General features: G+C 52.9%; 7 protein-coding genes across 7 annotated transcripts; 4 read left to right on the forward strand and 3 right to left on the reverse strand.

The window, feature by feature from the left end:
* Positions 1-52: 52 nt before the first annotated feature.
* Positions 53-1,552, reverse strand: ALTATR162_LOCUS5868 (uncharacterized protein; the record flags this gene model as incomplete). The annotated part of the gene is made up of 1 exon (XM_043313488.1): positions 53-1,552. One exon carries the CDS (start codon positions 1,550-1,552, stop codon positions 53-55), a length of 1,500 nt encoding a protein of 499 aa, XP_043169423.1.
* Positions 1,553-3,845: 2,293 nt separating this feature from the next.
* Positions 3,846-5,864, reverse strand: ALTATR162_LOCUS5869 (uncharacterized protein; the record flags this gene model as incomplete). Its single annotated transcript, XM_043313489.1, has 4 exons — positions 3,846-4,760; positions 4,812-5,488; positions 5,593-5,650; positions 5,700-5,864. 4 exons carry the CDS (start codon positions 5,862-5,864, stop codon positions 3,846-3,848), a joined length of 1,815 nt encoding a protein of 604 aa, XP_043169424.1.
* A 1,738-nt stretch (positions 5,865-7,602) lies between these two features.
* Positions 7,603-9,355, forward strand: ALTATR162_LOCUS5870 (uncharacterized protein; the record flags this gene model as incomplete). The annotated part of the gene is made up of 2 exons (XM_043313490.1): positions 7,603-7,898; positions 7,948-9,355. 2 exons carry the CDS (start codon positions 7,603-7,605, stop codon positions 9,353-9,355), a joined length of 1,704 nt encoding a protein of 567 aa, XP_043169425.1.
* A 401-nt stretch (positions 9,356-9,756) lies between these two features.
* On the reverse strand, positions 9,757-10,980 carry ALTATR162_LOCUS5871 (uncharacterized protein; the record flags this gene model as incomplete). The annotated part of the gene is made up of 2 exons (XM_043313491.1): positions 9,757-10,549; positions 10,625-10,980. The coding sequence occupies 2 exons, from the start codon at positions 10,978-10,980 to the stop codon at positions 9,757-9,759; spliced, it is 1,149 nt and encodes a 382-aa protein (XP_043169426.1).
* A 917-nt stretch (positions 10,981-11,897) lies between these two features.
* ALTATR162_LOCUS5872 (uncharacterized protein) lies at positions 11,898-14,812 on the forward strand (the record flags this gene model as incomplete). The annotated part of the gene is made up of 2 exons (XM_043313492.1): positions 11,898-12,989; positions 13,040-14,812. 2 exons carry the CDS (start codon positions 11,898-11,900, stop codon positions 14,810-14,812), a joined length of 2,865 nt encoding a protein of 954 aa, XP_043169427.1.
* Positions 14,813-16,371: 1,559 nt separating this feature from the next.
* ALTATR162_LOCUS5873 (uncharacterized protein) lies at positions 16,372-18,692 on the forward strand (the record flags this gene model as incomplete). Its single annotated transcript, XM_043313493.1, has 5 exons — positions 16,372-16,444; positions 16,495-16,592; positions 16,642-16,917; positions 16,969-18,524; positions 18,578-18,692. 5 exons carry the CDS (start codon positions 16,372-16,374, stop codon positions 18,690-18,692), a joined length of 2,118 nt encoding a protein of 705 aa, XP_043169428.1.
* Positions 18,693-20,157: 1,465 nt separating this feature from the next.
* On the forward strand, positions 20,158-22,923 carry ALTATR162_LOCUS5874 (uncharacterized protein; the record flags this gene model as incomplete). The annotated part of the gene is made up of 5 exons (XM_043313494.1): positions 20,158-20,257; positions 20,311-20,431; positions 20,482-20,515; positions 20,567-22,057; positions 22,108-22,923. The coding sequence occupies 5 exons, from the start codon at positions 20,158-20,160 to the stop codon at positions 22,921-22,923; spliced, it is 2,562 nt and encodes an 853-aa protein (XP_043169429.1).
* Between the last annotated feature and the right edge of the window lie 793 nt (positions 22,924-23,716).

The raw sequence follows: 23,716 nt of genomic DNA on the forward strand, positions 1-23,716 counted from the left end.
GCCATGATCTTCTCTCGAGCTCATCTCATCAGGATCAACCGCTCATACTCCATCAATGAAAAACTTCATGAATATACTTTACTAACCACCTACACGTCCCACTGGATTTGTCCAACCTACACCCCTCTTCAGCGATGACATCCCACAGCCTCCGCTCAACGTCGTATCCGAGTTCTTCCTCCATATCTTTATTCTCGCTCCACATCCTGCGTGCATCATTGTCAGGTCCGTATACCCTCTCATCTTCCAGAACTTTGGCTGGATCCAGCTTGAGGTTATTTTGATGAATGAAGATGGGTTGTGGTTTATGTGGAGCTTTGTGTTTCTTGTTTTGTCCTTTGTCGGGGTGAGCTAGATCGGTGTCTTGCCAAAGTGTATCTGGATGGATATGGCTGCGCATGGGAATGAGGTATTCATAGTCCAGAATGGGGTCTGCTTGCGTGATGGCAATACCTCTGAAAGTGCCATTCATATGATTGCCCAGAACACCGGGCGGTGTTCGAACTTGGTAGTAAGGTAGACCGACTGCCAATGCTGCCTGTACGAAGGTTTCTTTGTCGCCAGCGCCGGGACTGCCTTGACTGAGGAGGATGTAGTAGTAGTCTGGGCCATAGTAGTTGTAGTACACCATCATGAGGAGAGAGGCGCGATGCATGTCCTTGTTGATGAGGAGCTGCCCGCTTTCGGTTGAGAGTCTTGACTGCGACGGGACTTCTGGTATAGCGGCGATGTGGTAAAAGTGTGCGGATATGGTTTGAGCCCAGAAGTCAGGCCAGGTGACCAGGCCGTGGGTTGTGTAGGGCGCGGTTGAGAAAAGCTTGGTGGGATCTTCCGTAGGAAATGCGTCGCTATCGAGGAAGAGTACATGCTGGAAGGATGAGAAGAGGATGGCAAAGACCTTGTACTGGTAATGATTGGGTGGTTTAACATGTGCTGCAGTTTCGTAGATGTTGGACATGACTACACAACGAGCGTTCAAGGACGGCAGGACGGTATCGCAGACAGTCGGATCGTACTTTGTCCAGTCGTCGATGAATACTTCGATCGGTAGGTCGCACCCAGTTCTCCGTAACATGCGCAGAGACACCAGAAATATAGGCATATACCAGGCGTCTGCAGTGGTGACGATACCAGTCGTACCTTTCGCGAATTGTATCTTCGGTGCTAGGCGCTGTGCTGACTTACGCATAGCATGGTGCGCCCGCAACAGAACACTCTCCTCTTTGTCGCTGAGATTCAGTATCCGATCAGGGTGCTTCTGGTTTGGTTGAAGAGGTAGAAAGTCTATTGTTGGTCCAGCATCGTCTTCTTGCAGATGTAGGGGCTCGCATTGGGGCTGTGACTGGAGAAGAGCAGTGGCGAGCTCCTGCCAGAAGTCTCGCACAGGTGTGTTGAATGTTGAGCTAGCAGCGGTAAGGTTCTTGCCTGTGAGCAGCGGCATGTTCAAGGCGCCAGAGCCATGATAGCTGCGTGGTATAAAGAAAATGCCGCATGTGAGAAGGAAGAGCGGGATGACGACCAGTCGGGGTATTGAAGGAATGGTCACAAGCATAATCGCGGGTGAATTATCGTCCAGAAAAGAGGTCCAGAGATGGGGCAATCTGGATAAAAAGTGGCAACGAGGAAAGCTTAGGTGCGGCGTGGAAGTGAAAAGAAAGCTGAGTGGTGAGATCGCTGGTGTGGAGTTACTGAGCATCAGCACTGCATGTAACCTGGCAACCCAATACAAGAGCATTTGTGCTAGGGTGCGAAGCTACGACCAACGCTATACAAACAGAAGCGGTGACCGTGTTGCGCTCGGGGAAAGCGCAGTCTACGTTCCAGACCTCGGGAGCTACAGGCCAAGATGTCACGATAGTGTTGCCCTGCTCTGCAACGCCCTTGAATGAACCGCTGAGCAGTACAAGGAGCTTACTAGCTATTGTTGTTTGGACTATCCTGCTTGTACGAGTGGATTGTCGTATGTGCAACTGCAAGATTATCGTCTTTCCGAATTTCATCATGTCGTCCTCGTCTCGTAGGTGCGCAGCCTCAAGGCACCCATCTCAGATTAGATCCACCTGAGACCGAGCGTGATGGCGAGACCTGCTTAGTCAATTCGTCTAGTTCTTATTCAACACCAATCTCGTATTAGGGTGCAAACCTGGAATAGAAAGTTTCCAGTGGTTATACGGATAGCGTCATCGACGGCGGCGGTAGGTGGCTGAAAATAGCTGCCGGACCCTGTTACTAGCGGAACGGTCGCGCATGGCTGGGATCGTTTTGGCTATCATTGCTGTCAGCCCATCTTCAGTGGTCTACTTCGTGGGGATTATTTGGGACTTGAGATGGTTTGCGAGCGCGTTGCATTTGTGGCGTTGATCAAAGGGATGGCACGGATATACCGGTACCAGGGCACAACAATACGTGTGGCGCTTAACCAATGCTGCTGAATATTACCGGACACGAGATTCAACGGCGTCCCATCTTCCTCAAATGTCACGCCACCCCCACACTGCAAGCTTGTAGTTACGGATGCATTTGTTCGTTTCGCGCTCCAGGAGCACAGCGCGACGCCCGAAATCAATCTGGTGACATATGAGTGGTCACTATACCCCTCTTACGATCAACAGCCTTCGTCTTGGAAGCCTGGAAACTGAGCCAATAGATTTGGAGATATTCGTGCACATCGACAGGATCCGTGCGTGAACTGCAATACATGGTAGTAGTCTCGTCGGACCGAAGCCGGATTAGCCGAAGCCGCAGTACATAGTCTGCCGTGTTTGGACAGTCTTGGATATATGTGGTAACTCAAAGCCCAGCTGCGTCCAATGCTTGAGTTAGTTCCATGAATTGGGCTTTCCTGCCATTCCTGGTTGCCCGAATGCCATCTTAGCATTGCCAATACGGGCATTGTGGTACATACCCGTGGATACCTGGAGGAAGTCGGAGAAGACTGTGCGACACCCAAGTCCATAGTTTCCAATTCTTATGACTGTAGAAATGCCTCATTTCCTTGCCGTTATCGACTTGACCCAGTGGTATCTACAGTAATATGGGAGCTTCACATAGTAATCCTGTGGGTTAGCAGATATCGATTCATGAACAGCAATATACTTGCCCCACGGTACTCGAAGAGTTCTCGTCACATGGGCGAGCAAAAGGTGAGGACATTGTTCCCAAAGACAGGTATGCACGCTAGGGCGTTGCTGACTTGAGAATGTCGAACGCCGTTACCGCACTTTCCAGTTGCTATGAATCCGCATCGCTATCGACATGAATTCAAGTAATGCACCACGAGGCAAGCAGAACTGACCAACACAAGACGAGCAGAAGAAGTTGCAAATTATTAGGACAGATAAAGAAGGTATTTCTATGGTAAGTACAAAAGATATGAGGCTAAGGAGCTGCCTCTTCCACCACCCACGCCTTGATCGCCGAAGCGACATGTTCAATTTGGATCAGGTAGAAAAACGAGGAAAAGCAAGGCATATGGAAAGAAAAGAAGCTCACAGCCTAGGCATCGAACAAAATGGTCAGCCTAGAAACCCAAAAGCTCCAGTAAAGCCCGTATTGCCGCGTCCATGTTGTACTTTTGTCCATCCGCCCCGCTTTTGAAATGAAATGCAAGTCGATCCCCAAACACCCCCATCCTAGGTATCGAACTCCGTCAAATGAGGTTTTCCGTCTATACGCATCCGAGCCGTAGGTAGCCTGCAAATGCCACAAATTCTTAATCGACCGACGCTGTCCAACTCCCCAAAAGCCAATCTTGCCCACGCCAGCCTATCCGAAGACACCATCCCATATCAAATTGCACCGCAAGATCCGCGCTCCAGATGATCGATACCTATATACGAGTGCATTTACGCCGGCGACTTGTTGGCGGGGTTCGAGACGTTACGGCGGTCATCGTTCATGGAAAGAGAGCCAAAGCCTGTCGAAAGGAATGCGAAAGGATCGTTACGACCGTCACCGCCGTTGACGGCACCCTGGTTAGGGTATGGGTCTGCGGAAGAGAAGGCAGCTTCGGCTGAACGGCTGTCGAAGGGAGTAGAGTGCATGCCGCCGTTAGGCACGTACTGAGCACCCATAGGAGGGTAGGGGCTAGCAGCGCCCATACCAGAGGGCAGAGCATATGAGCTGGGAGGACCACCGTACTGCTGAGCCGGGAATCCACCACCGCCGTAGCCAGCTGGGCCATAGGGACCACCGCCAGGAGTGCCGCCCATTGAGGGAGGACCCATGCCGAAGCCGGAGGGAGTATCCATAGGAGAGGGGAAGGCCGAGTCGGCGACGACAGCTGCACCTGCGCGGCTCGCACCACAGCGGAGGCAGGCAGTGTTCTTGGCGAAGTTGTGGTAGCCGCAGCCGTTCTCACCGCACTTCCAGTCTCCAGCGCGGAAGGGGACGGCACCGGTACCTCCACGCATGTGTCCACCACCCATTCCGTGGCCATGGCCGTGGCCCATGTGGTGCTGAGGAGGACCCATCATGCCAGGGTGGCCACCGTATCCGTAACCACCGTAAGCCATGGGGTCACCACCTGGTGGACCCTGCTGCATGGCGGGGAAAGAGCATCGGAAACAAGCGGTACGACGCTGGAAGTTGGAGAAGCCACACGAAGGGCAGTTCCAGTCACCGGGACGGGGGCGGTTCTTGCTAGGTGGGAAAGGAACGATGATGTCGGCAGCGCGGTCGATGACGCGGCTGGAGGAGGGAGAAACCTCAATGGCCTTCTCATTCAACGCACGGCCATTCATACAGAGAGACTCTGCGGCCTAAGTCATGTCAGTATAATTGATTGAAATGGTTGCTGACGCAGTACATACCTCTTCGTGAGAGGAGAAGATGGCAAAGCCGGTTCCGGTTGGCTTATGCTGATCGGGAGTGCGGAGGGTCCAGAAGGCGATGGGACGTCCACCAAACTGGGTAAACCAGCTCTCAAGCTCTGACTGAGTAGTGTCGTGGGGAAGGCCGCTCATGTGGAGAACCTTGCTTCGCTCTGACAGGAAGGCGCGGACGTCAGCGCGAGCATCCATGGGCTTGGTCAGCACGTCTGGGTGATCTTGTGGTGGTTGTGACTTCCGGATAAGCCCGCGAAGTACGCGAGCGAGCGTAACGGCCTCCTCCATGGCCCGGCGAGGCGAGGCAGGAGCGAGGGCCTGCAGGTGAAAGGGCAGGTTGTGCTTGATGGGGGCCGACGATTGGACGGGCTCCACTTCGAGCGCTGCACAAATGTTTGTCAACGCGCTGGACCCAAACGGAAGGGACTCTGGGTGGTGTGCCTGCCACCGCTGGTATTCTGTGCGGAGATCGAAGGTACGCGAGTGTTGGAGGTAGGGAGGAAGAACAACTGCCTTGTCACGGGCTTCGCGCGGCAGCTGGACGCGGAGGTCCCACGAATCTAGCGTCACAAAGGCGAACTCAAGGTTCTTGGGTGCAATGTGCTCGGTGTAGAAGTTTGTAAAACGATCAACTGCGTCGCGGAAGGAGCCGGCGTTGCGGACTTGGTCCCATGTCAGGGTCGTCAAGCTGGCTGTGCAAGGTCCGAGGTCAGCGGAAATTGCACGAAAAGTGGAACATGGCGAAGGTGGTGAAGGGAGAACTTACTGCATAGAGCCGTGATTGGCGTGTTGACAGGCTTCACGAGAACAGACTCACGATGCAGCTGGCCCAGGGTTAGCATTGGAGCTCGATATTGGAGTTGGTAGGCTTACCTCTTCGCACGACTTTGCATCGAGCAGAATCCATCCCAGCTCAATCACCTCGGCGGAGTCTTTAGTGACATATACGCCGTGCTCGTCACAAGTCGTGGCTACATGGATCACGACGTAGCGGTCCAGGTTGGCCGTCTGAGGGCTCGGGGTCGGTTGAGATGCCATATCTATGTTGCTGGACAAGTTCAAGATTAGCTTGATATTCTCGAGTGTGCTGAATCACGCTGTCGTATCGTCGATTGAGGTTCCGGCGGGCGAGCTTCGTCGAGGAAGCAGGTACGAGGTTTGGCGGAGATGGAAGGCGCGACGGGCGAGTACGTCAGCGGGGAGCCCAAGGTGAATGGTGAAAGGGTGGAGTGGGGAACAGCTGGCAAGCCGGAGCGAGTGAAGGGGAAAACAGAGCCTCGAGGTGACGAACGGGACGAGGTTGAGAAGAGTCCCGGTGAGATGAAACCAAATGCTACGAGATGGGGACGGACGACCTGAGGCTCCGTGCAATGATCCCGGGCAGATTTCTTGACGTGGATAGCAGAGCTAAGGCACAACTTCCAGATCTTGGCGGGAGCTCGACGTTAGTCTGCCTAGTGCCGGGCATGTCAGAACGCGGTGGCATGTAGTCTGGTGAGAACCTCTACACATTTCTGCTACGCTTCTTCCACAGGTGGCCGCTTGCATGACCGCAGCTTGCTTGGTAGCGACTGTCGTCAGGGTTACGACTGGTCAAATCACCGCTAATTTCAACGTCGTCGCTCCAAATTTCCAGTCTCAGGGCCACCTGCAGCCGGACATGCCAGGAGCATGGCGGACAGCAGCTCCCGCAGCCGCTCGGCAAAGCTATCTGTCCCCATCTGAAACACTCTACCCTCTCTCATGGAGGGTTCCACGCGTCTGCTGGAGGCTCTCGCGTGTGCTCCGCCTCGGCCGTGCCACGTTGTGCCCCCATGACGATATGGAACGATACGGCGTGAACTCGTGAACAGTTGCATCAGAGTTATGCTTTTGCTGCTCGCCGTGCCGCTTTCGGCCATTGGCGACTACGGCTGCTATTCAGGGTCCAACAGGACACCTGGCGCAGCTTCACACCGCGCGACACGCTCTGCTTGTTATACAATGGGGCTGCCCTCTGCCCACTGGCTCGTGGGCAGAGTCAAGCGCCCTTAAGTCCGCGTCTAACACCGCCGACCTGCTGCCATCTGATGTATCGATGCCATTACTAGTCGCCCCTTGCAGCGTGCCCCAAATCTGTGCCTAAAATACCAGCACAAGACATGTTGCATGTCACAGTGGCCCCTTCCGCCCATCCCGCTCTCGCTCGCCGTCCGGGTACCCCTGGCGATCTTCCCATTCCCGCGGCGCTGGGGGGCCACGTCAGCACGTGACTATGGGCTGTCGCTCGCTGTCTCGTACCGCCGAACAATGAAATGGGCGCAGGACGATCTTCAAGCCTTGCTGACACGTACAACAAGCACTAGCCCTGTCAGCACGCCGTTGCACTTGTTTGTGCGCGAAGTTCCTAACTGCTTTTGCCCATGACCCCTTAAACGCGCTGCTCCCTCTGTTCTGTCCACAGAAGCTCGAGCAGCTGCACTCAAAGTACTCCGCAGTCTGCCTGCAATTTACAATTTATGCTCTCCAGTTTGGACACGTACCCGCTTCCAAGTACCGGGGACCTTGCATTGCGGCTTTGGCATTTACCTGGGTCTGGCTGAGCTTGGTTACCAAGCATGCCTTCTCGGCAACGTGGATTCACATCTTCCCCGCAAGCTGCGCCAAACGGACGCGAGTTAGTATTCACCTATCCACTTTTGAAACAACGGACTGCACTGCACCCTCTCATAAGCAAATGCTCGACGCATGCATGGAATTTCTCTCCTAATACCTTTCCAGTTCATCGCGAGGAATTATGGGCTTCTTCAAGCGCTTCAGGCGTCACAAAAGCCCCAAGAAGAGCGAATCGCGTCCGCGCAACGACCTTTATGCCCCCGCAGTGTATGACTACCACGGCCCTGACCAGACGCAACGACTGCCCGACAAGGTCCTCCGCCGCATATTCGAAGAAGTATGCCCGCATTCGGCCGACGAATCCCTTGATGGCAGCGAGGACAGCGGTAATGATGGCTGCATGAGCTGTGATATGCGGGACCTTGCACATTGTGCCCTGACCAAGCGACAATGGTACGGCGTTGCTGCAGGGTTGCTGTAAGTCCAGATCCCTAATACGCCTCGTTGTATAACTAACTCGCCCTAGATACAACAGCATTCGCATCGATGCCGTCCACTACTGCGAGCTCGAAGAGGTCTACGCCGACCAGCGCCGGCGCAAGTCGCGAAACGGTGATGACATCGACGCGCCTACGACCCGATTGCAGCAGCTGGGCCAGAGTGTGCGTGGAAACCAGTACCTCGGCCAACGCGTACGCTTCATCAAGCTCCCATACATGACGCGCGAGGCATGCAAGGCTGACCTGGCGCGAACCGTATCGGGCTGTCCGAACATCGAGTTCATCGACCTCCCAGACGGCTTCTATAATGGCGATCAGTCATGCCAGCTACTGCGTCAAGAGCTGCAGGCGCGTTGCCCGCACATCCGAAAGATGAAATACAATGAGGGCGGAGAGCAGTCGTTGGAGACGCTTCTCCAGGGCTACTGGCAGGAGCTCATCTCGGTTGAGCTTAACAAGATCCAGATAGAGCCCAGCATCCTGAGGCAGGTCTTCGGCATGCTGCCACGACTGAAGGAGCTCACCATCACCGGCGTGTCGTGGCTGAACGACTCCACCTTCCATGATGCGCCGGGGATTCCCAACTTCCCTGCATTGGAAACTCTCAAGCTGACCAAGTGTCACGGCATCACTGCAAACGGACTCGCTCAATACCTCTATAACCCAATGTGTAGTGGTAGGCTACGAACCCTCATACTGAAGGATTGTGGTGGTATTCCCGTACCGTCCCTACACATCATTCTGCAGGCAGCAGCCAATCTACGAACACTAGAATACTTTGCCACAGTCTCCGCGTCCCTCCCCTTAGATCCGATACCACCCATGACGTCTTACACGCTGCACAAGCTCAACTTTGAAGTCACCTCCAGCTCGGCGAACCAAGTATACCCCCCGAGTGCATCATGCTACCAGTACCTCGCCAACTCGCTCATCGCCAACTGCCTCCCTGCCTTGCGACAGCTCTACGTGCGCGATCCTGAATTTCCCGAAGTCCTCACGCTGGCGCCACCGATCCGACCGTTCAGCGAAGCACCGCCGCCAATGTTCAATCAGCCACTCGAGGTTTACTCCAAGGGCCTCGATGAATTGGACTGGATTTTCACATCCATCATGCCACCCGAGGCACAGGGACGCCGAGCATCGGTATCAGTAGGTCGACCATTGAGCAGCTATTCAGCACACAAGGGCCTTGGACCCCAATGGGGTGGAGACGCTCGTAAGAGTATCGTGGTGCCGAACGGCTTCGGTGGCTTCTTGGCCGTACCTGCAGACAATGACGGGAGACCGAGGAGTGCTGGGCACATGGCGCCTAGTGGAGGCTTCGGCCACGGCTACTCCAACTCGCTTGGTGGTAGGGAGCCCAGCCCCCGTGCCAGCTGGATGAGCCACGCGGGTCGCGAGAAGCGGGCTTCGAGGGCTGACCTCTGGCGATGATTCGTGCCGTCACCACATGCATTCATCTCTTTTTTTCATATTCTTTTTTTTTCTTCGCTTCTCACTTCTGGATACCCGTCCATTCTTCTTTACCTTCATAGGCGATCTTTGTAAGATACCAAGAGGAGTTCTTTTTTATCTTTATAGGGGTACGGTGTGATATTAGGACGAATCATTGAGATGGATGGCGCGAACGAAGATACCTCTGATGTCGGACTGGGGTATGGTTGGCTATCTGTATATAAGAAAGAATTACAAAAGCCTCGGAATACGGCGGGATCTGCGATCTCGTCGCCATCTACGTATCACTATACGTCCTTGCAATCAATTGGTGTTTGCTATGTCTTGAACATGGAGATTCTTTTCCCTCATCATATAATTTCGCTCGTCGTGGGGGAGTATCATGATTGCGCTCCACACTCCCCCCACTCACAACCCTTCCAAGTCCTTTCTTCCATAACCTTGTCAATCGGGCATGCTCCCCTCTGAATCGCGCTCCTAACATGGTTTTTGACGAGCCTCCTCTTCTTTCCAGCCGCCTCATCGACCCAAAGCTGCCCATGCCTAGCCCCACACCACAAATTCCACGTTCCCCTCGCATCTGCCTTGCTTGCGTTTCCTTCTCCCTTGCCTTGACCCGCTTTGTCCACCTTGAATATCTCTGATTCCCCAAGTCCATGATGAAACAGCTCCGGCGCCACACTCCAGCACTTCCAGTCCTGATCCCTACATGCACTCAGCAGCGCAACATCGTATGCCGAACTACCGCCTGCAGGCTCCTGAGAGAAGGAAGACAGGATGAGTGTGGCAGATCGGCGGTTCACCGCGTAGGCGAAGGTGCAGAAGGGCCAGTAGCTTCTGTGAAGTATACGAGTTTTTGAGGGGATGGAAAGGAAGGAGAGGAAAAGGGCCGTGTCAGGATGGAGGACTGAGTGAGGTGGTACGGTAGGGTCGCTGTAGAGAAGGGAGGGCTGGGAGGGGTAAGCGGTGGAGATTAGGTCGTCGCAGTGACCGGGGTATAGGAGGTCCCAGGCTGAGCTGGGCGCCCAGTATGATGTATGGTCATCATCGCTGTTATTGAGTAGGGAACGGACGGCCGATGCTAGGAGAGGGATTTGAGAATGTCGGATTGAAATGTCAAAATCTGTGTCGTCTTCCATTACCAGAGCTGTTTCATAGTCTGAGGCGAGGAACCTATTCTTTCGTCAGTTCCCAATTCGGTTCTCTTTCTTCCCTTCCTATCTTGTCGATTCAGATGGTTCAACGTACCATCTCAAAACCGCCAAATGTCCCAACCACGCTTTCGCACTCCCTGGACTTAGACGGCTCTCCTTCGCCTTGAGTTCTTCAATGTCACCTAACGTCCATTCCTTTTGTTCTGGAATTACGATTTCAATGTCTGTTAGATTGGCGGCCCATAGTAGGCTCTGCCGGCGTGGAGAGCTAGAATGGGATACGGCAAGTATGGCGCCGAAGCCAAGGGTTGAGTTGGCTAATGGGAGGATAGATGACTGTTGCTGGAGAGGGAATGTGCTAGAGGCACTGCTGTAACAGTGGTGATAGAAGATACATGTGAGTGTGAGGATGGAGACTGCCACAGCGAGGAGGTGGGTCCTCCGGGCCATCGGTAGAAGGTGAATTGGATGTGGGGGAATTGAAATAGAGGATGGGAGCGGCAGATAATGAGAGAACAACATACGTCGAATTGACTGATGGAATTTACAGTGAAGGGAAATCTGGTGCAAACAGCGCTCAATCACCGACTTTGTGTAAGCTCTTACAGCTACCCTGCTACAACGTGTTTGTGGTTGTGAACAGGTTTCTCGTGTCGCACATGCATAGTACTCTCGCAGCTTCCACCTAGAAGACGACTATTTCTCAAACTCTTTCTGATTTTTTTCGGTTTGTCTTCGCGTAGATTTTTATCGAGGAGGTTTTCATTGGCATTGCATTTGTTTTCAAGGTCGTGTGCACATAGATATTCCCACCTACGAAGGGTGCATGCTGGGCACCTGTAAAATTGCAATGCATTACTTTTGTCGGTGGTGTATACATAGTGCAAGGATACTAGACAAAAAAAAACCCCCCCTGCTGTGGCTGAAGCATGGCTAATGTGTAATAATTCGCACAGGGTGGTACCTTCAGCGGGCTTGCAGCAAGATTTGGCCGAAACAGCTAATGGCAGCTAATGGCGCATCCAAACACGCACCTCAGCCGGCGCAGGCTATTGTTAGCGCCACAACGGCCAGCCTTCCTTGATCAAGTAAGAGTCTAGCCAAACCTGTTCCCCTGAGAGGACCACCTCCATAGACGGTGTAAGTCTGGGTCGGGTGCTTGGTGTATTGATTGGAGTCAGGTACCTGAATGTCTCGAATTAAAAGCCGAGTATCCGTGTGCACCTGCCACTCCCTATTGCTTCTTCTGTCTACCCTGCGCCGTTCCCCCTCACTTGCAGTGTGCGTTCCATGGGTCTGTCTCCTATGTCCCTTACTTTTCGTCGCGCAGGTACGCAGAATTGTGTCGCACAGCATTCAACCATAACATGGCTACCGAAACATTGCCCTCGTCGGCGACGGCAACGCCCAAAATGTCTCGCTATAGGAGTGTGAGGCGTGCGCAAGAACAGCACACACGGCAACCAGGTCAAGAATACCAGGACCACACTTCGCCAGCCGTACCAGCAGTCCCTGCGATGCCTCCAATGCCTCCAATGCCTCCAATGCCTGTTGTGCCCGAATCGCAGCCTCAAAATGATGCGTCCATTAGCAGAAGCATGAGTCGCTACCACCGCCGGCCGACTACCTCGCACGCGACCAGCCCGAATCCCCCACCACTACGTTCGAATACGATCCCCAATGCTCCACCTCCCCTTCTCACCCAGCTGCCGCCTTCCACATCCCGGAACCGTGCCTTGAGCTCCCCGTATCAGTCGTCGCATGCCGCAAATACCGGCCAGCGTCGCCCAAGAACCGCTAGGACGCGCGCAGAAGCCTCACCCCCGGTGTCCAATGCGCCACAACAACAGTCACTCAGGGGCGATGACAGCGCGCGAGAGGTCCTGCAGAGAGAGAAGGAGAGACAGCGACAGTTGAAGGAAAAGTATGAAGCAGAGGCGCGCTCACAGAGGCAGGCCAAGCTGGCCGAGCTGGACAGAATTGAAAAGCAGCGCCAAGGAGAGCAGGAGGCTACGCGACTAGAGGCTCAGCGAGAGATGGAAGAAGCTGAGGCACTACGTCGGCAGCGAGAGGAACAAAAGGCCGAGCAGGAACGTGGCAGGCGGTTACAGAAGGTTGAAATCCAGAAGGTGCTCCAACAAAGGGAGGAGGGTGTTCGCAAGGCAAAACAAGAAGAGAAAGAGCGACAGGCGACACTTGCAAAGCTTGAGCAAAAGGCCCGAAAGGCTCCCTCGTCGTCCCCTCCAGTGTCACCACCGCGGCAGCAGGAGGTAGGATTTGGCATGTTCAAGAGGAGAAAAGACGAGGCCCTGGGTTTAGATGCTCCTGTACAAAAATCAACTCCACCGCAGCTGAGTCTCAACTTCGATCCCCAGGAGGAGGAGACTATTAGGCCTGGCGGAGGTGGCGTTGTTCTTGGCATTGATGCTCCTACATCTGCCGTGAATGCTGGCGACAGGGTATGTATGTCATCTGTAAGCCACGACGGAAGTACTAACAGACACGACAGCGCGTCAAAGTCGTGTGCAATGAGAAGCGTATCCTGCTTCCTGTGACTCCAACCACCACCCCTCTCGATCTCATCAAGTCAGCGGCCACTGTACTCACAGACCCCATTGACGTGCGCACCGCCGTTATCTGCGAGTTCTTCACCAAAGTCAACATCACACGCCCCCTTCGCAATTACGAGTATGTAAGGGACGTCATGAACTCGTGGGATTACGATAATCAAAACGAGCTTACCATTATTGATTCTGACGTCGATGGGATCAATCAGGACAGTTTGCTCTCCTACAAAGTCCCAGATACTAGACCAGAGGGTGCGTCGTGCTTTATCCAATACTCCTCGAGACCTGGCAAGTGGAGTAAGCGATTTCTCGTCCTTCGTCCGGATGGGCAGCTAGTCATGGCCAAGAACGAGAAGACGAAGGAAAAGGACCAGGAAAACATCTGCACTCTCACAGACTACGATATCTACTCGGTGACGCAATCGAAGCTAGCGCGGGTTAAGCCTCCCAAGAAGATTTGCTACGCTGTTAAAAGTATGCAGAAGTCCAACATCTTCGCGGACGAATCGCAGTATGTTCACTTCTTTTGTACCAACGACCGGAACACAGCGAACACGTTCTATACGGCGCTGCAAACTTGGCGCAGTTGGTATCTCAAACACCAGAAGGGCGAGGGACTGAAGAAGAAAACCACCGCGCAACGCAATGTATCAGGGAACGCTGGGGCTACACAGGCGTCCTCTCACACGAGGGGCGAATCGGTTGGATCACATTACCAACTTGGCGCATTCTCATCATTACTTGACATGGACAGTTTCAACAAGACACTAGACGAGATTGAGGTCCACAAGCCAGGGGAATTCCCAGACGATAAGCCTCTCTCGAAGCTCGACAGTAGCGCGATGCACGCGAGGATGAAGTCGATACGAGTAAAGCGACCACCCCCAATTGCCTACAACAAGAACGGTATGGTCGCAGAAATTGCACCACCGCCCACTGCTCGGCGTCGGAGTATTGATCAGCAGGGCGAGGAAGCATTTGCCTCTAGCGGTCTCCTCGGTCGTAGCTACACACAACGTCAGGCTGCTTTACAGACACGTGAACAGTCGGGTCCGTTCACCGAAGGACCGTCTTTACTGAACAGCATGGGTCGTATAGCCCAAGTATCGTCAAACGACTCCGGCCTCAAGCGCAATACCTCAGTCCGCAGCAACCATCACCGGAGAACATCCAGTGATCTCCAACGCAGTGCTTCGAAACGTGTTCCCGGCATGCCCGAGCCTCTGGTTGATCTGACACCTCAGTACAAACCACCGCCACAGCATCTCAACAAGGGCAAAGGCTACAACCCAGGAGCTAGCGCAGGACCTTTGGTCGAAAGTGCAACTTCAATTGAGGAAGCAATCAAAGTTCCCTCATCAACAGACTGGCGCGCTGGTCGTCCAGGTACATCGCGCGCCGCCCATGGTACCTACGGTGCTGGTGGCCACGAACGTACGCGTTCGCTCAAGGGTCGTGGTGAGCCCTTGGCAGCATATACACAAAACAATCATCTCGGTGCTCCAGAAGATGACAGCAGGGCGTTTACGGGAGGCGGTTTGCTATCTCAAGCTGGCTATTCACAGGGAAAAGACACAGTGGGTAGGGGCGTTATGGACGGTAGTAGGGCTAGGGGCCCGATGGTAAACCTCTCATTAAACAACGAGTTCGCACAAGGCAGCTTGCTGAGTGCGCTGCCTAACGCTGCTCCTGTCATTGATCGGAGTGGTAAGTAGTTGTTTGCTTGCGATGATTCGTCCATGAGTTATTGGACGGACATCTTTTTCGTATGGGTTGGTTCTAGTTCCTGCTTGTGTTTGTCTGGCGTCGCACGTTCAGCTCGATATCCTTTGCTTTGGTTATGTTCTCGTTTTGGGTTTTTTTCTCCCGCAAGTTTACGGCCTTGGGACTCTGATGTAATAGAATTAGACGGGGGCCGTGGGAGTGGAGCAGTTCGATGCTCCGGCCGGACTATATGACATGAAAGCAAATGCCAACGAAACGTGGAATAACTCCTTGGATGGTCTGGGCGGCGTTATCTTGTTGTTTTTGCAAAAGTGAGATGTTCGGAAGTTTCTGTTACTTGTATTCGAGACTCTCACTAGTCAAATGCTATCTTTGTCTAGACCTAACTGTGCCAGTGCACTTGGTAAGTGTAGTGCTTACAACCACGCACTGACTGCATACGAGTCATGTAACCGCATAGCAACACAAACATGATACTGCCTATACGAGAAAAGAAGGCTGCTAGACAATATCGACCGAGATGCAGCAAGACACGTCTCACCAGGCAATCCTGTCTTTCCGATGAACCCTCCGATAGCATCACAGAAATGTCACACGGAGCGGCAGTGGCTGTTGTGGGTTCACGTGCATCTCTCCGCCTCCACTCACGACCCACTAATCTGGCTGCGGAGAGAGCTGGCGTGCTGTCGACTTCTCCCACCGTTCGCGGGACCCCGCAATTGTCGGCCTTATGACGGAATGATGCAGCAAGCGGACATGATGCAGCGCCTCGGCAGTGGTGCAAGGCGTGAAGCTCGTCTTTCAGCGTGACCCTTTTGATGTTCCTGTTGCTTTCTGAAAACGGACGAAGATAGATGAGCAGACAGGAATAAGCGAGTAGCTCAACGGCCGGCGGGATCGGTCGATGCTCCGCTTCTCATTTCCACGGGAAACTGTTGAGTTGTTGACTCGCGGCCTTGGCCTCGACCGTTGCGCTCCAGCCTCAGAGTTGGGCGCTGGCCGTGGAGAGAGAATTTGCCTCGAGATGCTGCAAGTGCGAGAGGTGTGAGAAGTGCTCTGGCGAATTGTATTACAGCTGGAATGTGGCGCGGAAAGGTTGCCAGGCTAATTGGAGGTTTAATCATGAATTGGTAGTGGAAGCCGAGCGCCTACGTCACAGCGACAATCCATGCGATACCCAAATAGGAATCCCAACCTCCACGGCTAGCAACGCTCGTGCGCCAAACAATAGCGGCCCAGCATTTCTCCCTCCCAGGGCTGCTGCAAAACATCCTTCCTCAACTATTAGACAGAGTTTGCTTGCCGCTGCTCTGCTATAACAGGCTCAATTGCTCCTCCACTTACATCACACCTTGTCCGCGGCCAACAACTCGTACTCAACCCGGGAGTGATCGAACCGCTTGTCTAGCGCGGCAACCTGCAGTAGCTCAATCAAGCACCGAGCTCAAGCTCCCACGCTCCCTCAACTCTCCAAGCTCCGCATTTCTTAGAAAGAGCTTCGATCCTGCCATTGCGACTTTCCACCCTCTTCCCACACCACCCACCCACAATGGCTGAGACCGGCGCGAGAGACGTGCAGAACCACGTCCTGTTTGAGGTTGCGACCGAAGTCGCAAACAGAGGTAGCTTTCGTCTCCATCTCATGTTACTCGCAAATACTAACAAATCTCAGTCGGCGGTATCTACTCAGTCCTCAAGTCCAAGGCCCAAGTCACCACAGCTGAGTATGGCGCTGCATACACGCTTTTGGGTCCGTGGAACAGGGCTTCGGTAGGCGCAATGAACTGCATTCTGCAAGCAAATACTAACAAAATAATAGGCGGCTGTCGAAGTTGAGCCAATCGAGCCCAAAGATCCGGCCTTGATTGCTACCATCAAGTCCATGGACGATCGTGGCATCAAGATGCTCTACGGACGCTGGCTGATCGACGGTGCCCCACGTGTGCTCCTCTTCGATACCGGTACCGGTTACAGGTGGCTCGACGAGTGGAAGGGCGATCTCTGGTCTTCTACCGGTATTCCCTCACCTCCCGGCGATTCAGAGACCAACGAGGCCATTGTTTTTGGTTACCTCATCGCATGGTTCCTAGGCGAGGTAAGTTGAGAGTACATACATCGTCCAGGAGCTGCACTGACAGTTTCTTAGTACGTCTACCATGAAAAGAAGCGAGCCGTTATTGTTCAGTTCCACGAGTGGCTGGCAGGTGTCGCAGTCCCTCTCTGTAAGAAGCGCCGTATCGATGTTACCACCATCTTCACCACCCACGCTACGCTCCTCGGTCGCTACCTCTGCGCTGGCTCAGTCGATTTCTACAACAACCTTCAGTACTTCGACGTGGATGCTGAGGCAGGAAAGCGCGGCATTTACCACCGCTACTGCATCGAGCGCGCCGCCACGCACGCAGCTGATGTCTTCACCACCGTCTCCCACATCACTGCATACGAGAGCGAGCATCTCTTGAAGCGCAAGCCGGACGGCGTCCTGCCCAACGGTTTGAACGTCAAGAAGTTCTCTGCCACCCACGAATTCCAAAATCTGCATCAGCAAGCCAAGGTCAAGATCAACGACTTTGTGCGTGGACATTTCTATGGTCACAACGACTTCGACCCCGAGAACACTCTCTACTTCTTCACCGCCGGTCGCTACGAGTACCGGAATAAGGGTGTAGACATGTTCATCGAATCGTTAGCGCGGTTGAACCACAAGATGAAGAACGAGAACTCGAACATGACGGTCGTTGCTTTCATCATTCTGCCTGCACAGACCACCTCTCTTTCGGTCGACTCACTAAAGGGACAGGCCGTCATCAAGGCTCTCCACGACAGTGTAAACAACATCGCTGAGAACGTGGCTAAGAAGCTGTTCGAGCGTTCGTTAACTTGGACAGAAGGTTCCGAACTACCGGAGGACAAGGACCTGATCACACCCGCGGATAAGATCTTGCTCCGACGACGGTTGTTTGCCATGAAGCGCCATAATCTTCCCCCTATTGTTACTCACAACATGGTCAATGATGCTGAGGACCCAGTGTTGAACCAACTGCGTCGCTGCCAGCTCTTCAACCACCCATCGGATCGCGTCAAGGTCGTCTTCCATCCAGAATTCTTGAACTCGGCAAACCCCGTCTTGCCATTGGATTACGACGACTTCGTTCGCGGAACCCATCTTGGTGTCTTCTCATCCTACTACGAACCTTGGGGTTACACCCCGGCTGAGTGCACCGTAATGGGTGTTCCTAGCATCACAACCAACTTGTCTGGTTTCGGTTGTTATATGGAGGAATTGATCGAGAACGCCCAGGATTACGGTATCTACATTGTAGACCGAAGGATGAAGGGTGTCGATGACTCAGTCAACCAGCTTGTCGACTACATGTTCGAGTTTACGAAGAAGAGCAAGCGCCAACGTATCAATCAGCGTAACCGGACCGAGCGTCTCAGCGACCTGCTCGACTGGAAGCGCATGGGCTTGGAGTACGTCAAGGCTCGACAATTGGCCCTTCGACGAGCATACCCTGCGGCATACGAGGACGATGATGAGCCAGATTTCTTCAGCTCGCAAGATGTCAAGATCTCGCGGCCGTTGTCTGAGCCTGGGTCTCCCCGCGATCGTTCGGGTATGATGACACCTGGTGACTTTGCTTCGCTCCAAGAAGGTCGCGAGGGATTGAGCACTGAGGATTACATCGCGTGGAAGCTCCCGTAAGTGATAGTCAGACCACAATTCTCCTCTAACAACGCTAACAATCACACAGTGAAGAAGAAGAGGCTGATGACTTTACCTTCCCGCTCACTCTGAAGACGAAGAGTAAGCCTAATTCAGGCGCAAACACCCCTACTCTGTCTACTGCGCCGAACGGTACTGACTAGCCATCTCTTTTCTGTAACGTGATGAAAGAACCGAACGAGGAAGAGAAGCGACGACTTCCAAAATTGCATTGATCTATTCCTTTATGTTTGGTTTGATTTCAGACGCATATACTGCATTGGCGAAGACGAATGGACGCAGGAGAGCAGAATGTAGGGAACTGGTCCCTGCCTCGACGGGAGGCCAAGTGTATTTTAGGATGTGAATATGAGGGTCTGTTGGTCCGTTCGAAACTTTTGTGCGGTCCGAATCTGCTCATAGTTGATGCCGAATGTGCAGACTAAGGCTGCATACGCGCGTCTTGCTATCGGGAATCCGTGCTGCTGTTTGCAAAACAAGAGTGTAGCAGACCATGAATACAGGCTGCCATTGTGAGTTTGCAGCCAGCGCAGTATTGAGCTACACGTGCCGCAATAAGCGTTGCAAGTGCCGAAGTCCCTGTTGGGCGTTGTACGCGCACAGGTGGCTGACCGGAACGCCGAGCTGTGGCGTAGCTGGGCAATGAGGCGCAGCAATCGCAGAAGAAAGAAGGAGTGCGTGAAGCCCGGAAGCCCGTGGAACATGGACTAGCTTTGTCCTCATTCCCGGCAATCAGGCGAACCCTATCAAGGCCGAAACAAGCATCTTGTTTTGAAACACAAGCGCCTACTCGCTGGCCACGCGTTATCCTGGGACAATGTCGGCGTTCCTTGGAATCTGTTGTTGCGTTGTAGTGGTGAGATATCATCAGCTTAGCCGACGCACCAATCCGACATGACGATGTGCGCTGGCAAGTGTAGTCTTACAAGGATCGTCATGTCCACACCCAATTTATGTCTTGAAGTGTGGAGGGGCATTGTTTATCAGAATCTCCATCAGGACTGCTCACGCGACGCGGGGGAATGGCTAGCGGGGCGGAGCGGAAGCGTTCAGGTGGAGCATAAGCACACGTCCAACGTGCATGCATGCCGAGAGCATGTCGTACATGTGAAGTTTGTTTGAAGCGGTGTAGTGCTTTTGTAGGTGTGGGCGAAACCCCTTCACGACTGGATTCTTCATGTTCCTTATAGGGGTCTATTAAAACTCCGGTTCCGATACCAGGGTGATCGCGCAGCGTTCCGCGGCCTCGACGCCCCTTTAGCGTAGCGTCATCGCCGCACCTGGCTGCGCGACAAGTCGGCAATCTTTCACAACGGACCACACGACTACTTCCCGCAACACGACCCGTACTTCACAGTGCCCACTTGAGTTATTACTTCACTCTCTTCTCTCTTGACCATGCATCACTACGACGGAGCTTTCCTGCGACGCGCTACCGGGTCGGTCCGTTGACATTCTGTCTACTTGGGCGCGCTCAATTAGACTCGATCTTTCAGCTCTTCCTTCGCACTACCTCTCCGCTGATCTTCCCCTTCCACCCGACTAGGACCGTTCACTGCACGACTATACACTCCTTTGGTACTGCCTTGACGGCCACAAGGGGCAAAAATGTTCGGTCCTTGGTTAGTCATGTTCGCATGGGTGAAGAAGCGCACGCCATCCAGTCTGAAAGCCCTCATACCGCATGCCAACTTTATCACACTTCACTGTATGTATAAAAGAAAAAGAGGAGTCCTTGGACGTGCGCTAATAGATTTATAGATGCGTACATCGTCTCATGGGCGCTGATTGGATCCGTCATCATATATGGCGGTGGTCGCATACCATACGTCGATGCGCTTTTCTTTGCCAGCGGCGCAGCAACGCAAAGTGGTCTGAACACGTACGTTGGTTTCCAAAGTTCTGTGAGGTATTAACTAACTATGATTGCAGAATTGATATCAACTTGCTAGACTTGTATCAACAGGTACGTGCTAGTTTAAGAGTAATCAATGATTGTCTTACTAACTTTGTTCAGATAACCATCTACATCATCACCAGCTTATGCACACCCATCTTTATCCACAGCTCCGTCGTTGTCGTTCGCCTCTATTGGTTCGAAAAGCGCTTCCAGAATATTGTACTCGAGAGAGGAAACCGGAGCGGCCGGACTCGCACGCTCTCTAGGAGGAAGAGTGAGATGAAAGCTGTGACGGATCGGAATGTCGGACAAGAAGAGCAAGCGGTCGGTGCGCGGGAGATCAGAGTTATGCGTGGCTCTAGTGGCCATGCACACGGTGGAACGATCGCAAACGAATTCGCCTTCAGTGACGGACTGGACTGGACTGGTAACGGCATAAATCCTCGGAGATCTAGTTCCAGCGAGGATGAGATGCCACCATTTCGACCCACGACTCCTATACAAAACGCCCCCACCGGCATCGTATGGGCGGACAATCTTAGCACGCCCACTGACAAGAAACCCACGGAGTCGCTCGAAGAATCTCCCGGCGGCCGCCTTCCGCAATCCAACAAAGAGAGGAGTATTGCTTTTGTAGAAGCACAGCGTAACCCAACAGCGAGGAACAAGTTGCGCATCCCAGGTCCTCGCGATTTCGACCAGGGTCTCATCCCAGAGGCAATCAAAGGAGAAGAGCTGGATAGAGTTGCGAGTAGGCTGTCACATGAATCCCATCCAAAACGCGAACGCTCAAATTCTGTTCCTCATGCGTTGAACGGAGACGATCGGCCGCTGAGGAATCACATTACCATAGACGTACCGGACCGACAGGCACGTCCTACCGGGCACTCCGTTTATGATAGAACCAGGACAAATGATGGTGATGCAAATGCGCCTGCGCCGAGCATGCATCTGCGTAACAGGTCGCGGTCAAGAACTCTCACAAGCTTCCTTACTAGGAACAAGGACGAAGAAGAAGAAGAAGATCCGATGCCCTACCTCAGCTGGACCCCAACTCTCGGACGTAACTCGAACTTCGTGGATCTGACTGAAGAGCAAAGAGAAGAACTCGGTGGTATCGAATATCGTGCATTAAAACTCCTCGCCATGATTCTTATCATCTTCTATCTTGGCTGGCACACCATCGGCGTTATTTGCCTGGCACCATGGATCAACCATGATTCTCACTACAGCAACGTGGTCAGAGAAGTTGGTATCGACCCGACCTGGTGGGGTTTCTTCACTTCAGCCTCCCTATTCAACGACCTGGGGTTCACTCTTACTCCAGACTCGATGGTCTCTTTTCAGCTAGCTGTGTGGCCCCTCGTGCTGGGTACCTTCCTCATTATCATCGGCAATACTGGCTTCCCCTGTATGCTTCGATTTACCATCTGGCTGTACTCCAAGATGGTGCCCAAGAGCAGTGCCATCTGGGAGGAACTTCGCTTTCTGCTAGATCACCCACGTCGATGCTTCACTCTACTTTTCCCAAGTAAGGCTAATTGGTGGCTGTTCTGGATCCTTGTCATCCTTAATGGTGTCGATCTGATCTTCTTCATCATTCTCGATGTAAGCACAATGTTTCCTAGGCTGAAATAATCTCCACTAACGCTTTGCAGCTCAACGATCCGACTGTCACCTCCCTATCTGGTGGCCACCGCTTCCTCGCTGGTCTCTTCCAAGCTGCCTCAACGCGTACTGCAGGTTTCGCCGTTGTCAACATTGCTGACCTGCACCCTGCAGTCCAAGTCAGTTATCTCATCATGATGTACATATCTATCTTCCCCATTGCCATGTCCATTCGCCAATCCAACGTCTACGAGGAGAAGTCCCTGGGCGTTTGGGCTGCAGACGACGAAGACGAAGAGCAATCCAGCTACCTCTCGCATCATTTGCGCCGCCAACTCTCATTCGACTTGTGGTTCGTCTTCTTAGGTTTCTTCCTCATCGCTATCATCGAAGGCCCGCGACTTGAGAACACGAACGAATACGCGTTCAGTCTCTTCTCTGTCCTGTTCGAAATCGTCTCGGCGTATGGTACCGTAGGATTGAGTCAAGGCTTCCCTGGATTCAACACTTCCTTCTCGGGTCAGTTCAGGACACTGAGTAAACTCATCATCATCGCCATGCAAATTCGTGGCCGCCATCGTGGTCTTCCTTATGCGCTTGATCGTGCTATCTTGCTCCCGTCGGAAACTCTACACCAGAAAGAGAATGAAGATGCGACGAGACGTGCACGACGTGCCAGCAATGCTATGGATATGGGAACCAGTATGAGTATGGATGGTATTACGCGGACGGGTACCGGACTCAGTCGTAAGAGTACCGCGAGTGGCGAGAGACCTCCACAAAGCAAACCCAAACAGCTGAAGCGCATCATCAGTGGTGCTTTTAGTGCAGGTCCGACGGGCCAGTTTAGGGAGAAGAGAACGTGATACGTTTTCCATTTGTATGGTATTGTGAGCGTTCAAGGCGTTTTTTGGGTGAATAGTAGCAAGGTGTACATCGGTGTTCCCAGGTATAATTGTTCATTCTTTTTCGGTAGTTTGTGGGCTGGTGGGTTTTAGATTTGATAGCGTTTACGCATAGGATGGGATGGGATGCCCTTCGGTGCGGTGTTATTGTTGTTACTAGTACATACAGTCAAGATCGTGTATATACGTTACATGTTTCTATTGTCGGTTGAGGTTTTGCTGTGTTGTAGAAGCTGATCCGTTCATCCCCATGTCCGAGCTGCAAATACCTGCCTCACCACTGCGTTGTCGCCTAAATCTTGTTATGCTCCACATATTTATTGGTACATAATGGTTGAAGTGTATCAGTAACGTGATAATTTGCTATGAAAACTTGTTGGCAGTGGTATATAAGCATTATGGTGGTTCAGAAATAGTATGCGCGGTGGGTTTCGCGTCTGCCGTACTAAATTGTGTGTGGCACATGATGTCATGTCGAGCGAAAGGTTCAAATTCTCACACCGAAGCTACTGTCGGTTCCTGCTCCTTTCCTTTGAGCGATCTTGGAACCCCCGGAAGCTTAGAATTGCCGGAACTTCGTCAAGGTCAGGAGTCGATGTTGCTGCATGGAGGTACTACAGGGCCCGAAGCGGCACCTAGTAAGTAAGAAGTAGAAGTAGTTTCTAGATCACATCTATTACCATATAGTACTTTCAGGTACCGTTAGTCACTGTAGTGTTCCAAAGTTATGATGGTTTTAATAGTGTCTTAGCAA

This window comes from Alternaria atra (genome assembly GCF_907166805.1).
Source record: "Alternaria atra isolate CS162 genome assembly, contig: 25, whole genome shotgun sequence".
Classification (NCBI taxonomy): Eukaryota; Fungi; Ascomycota; class Dothideomycetes; order Pleosporales; family Pleosporaceae; genus Alternaria; species Alternaria atra.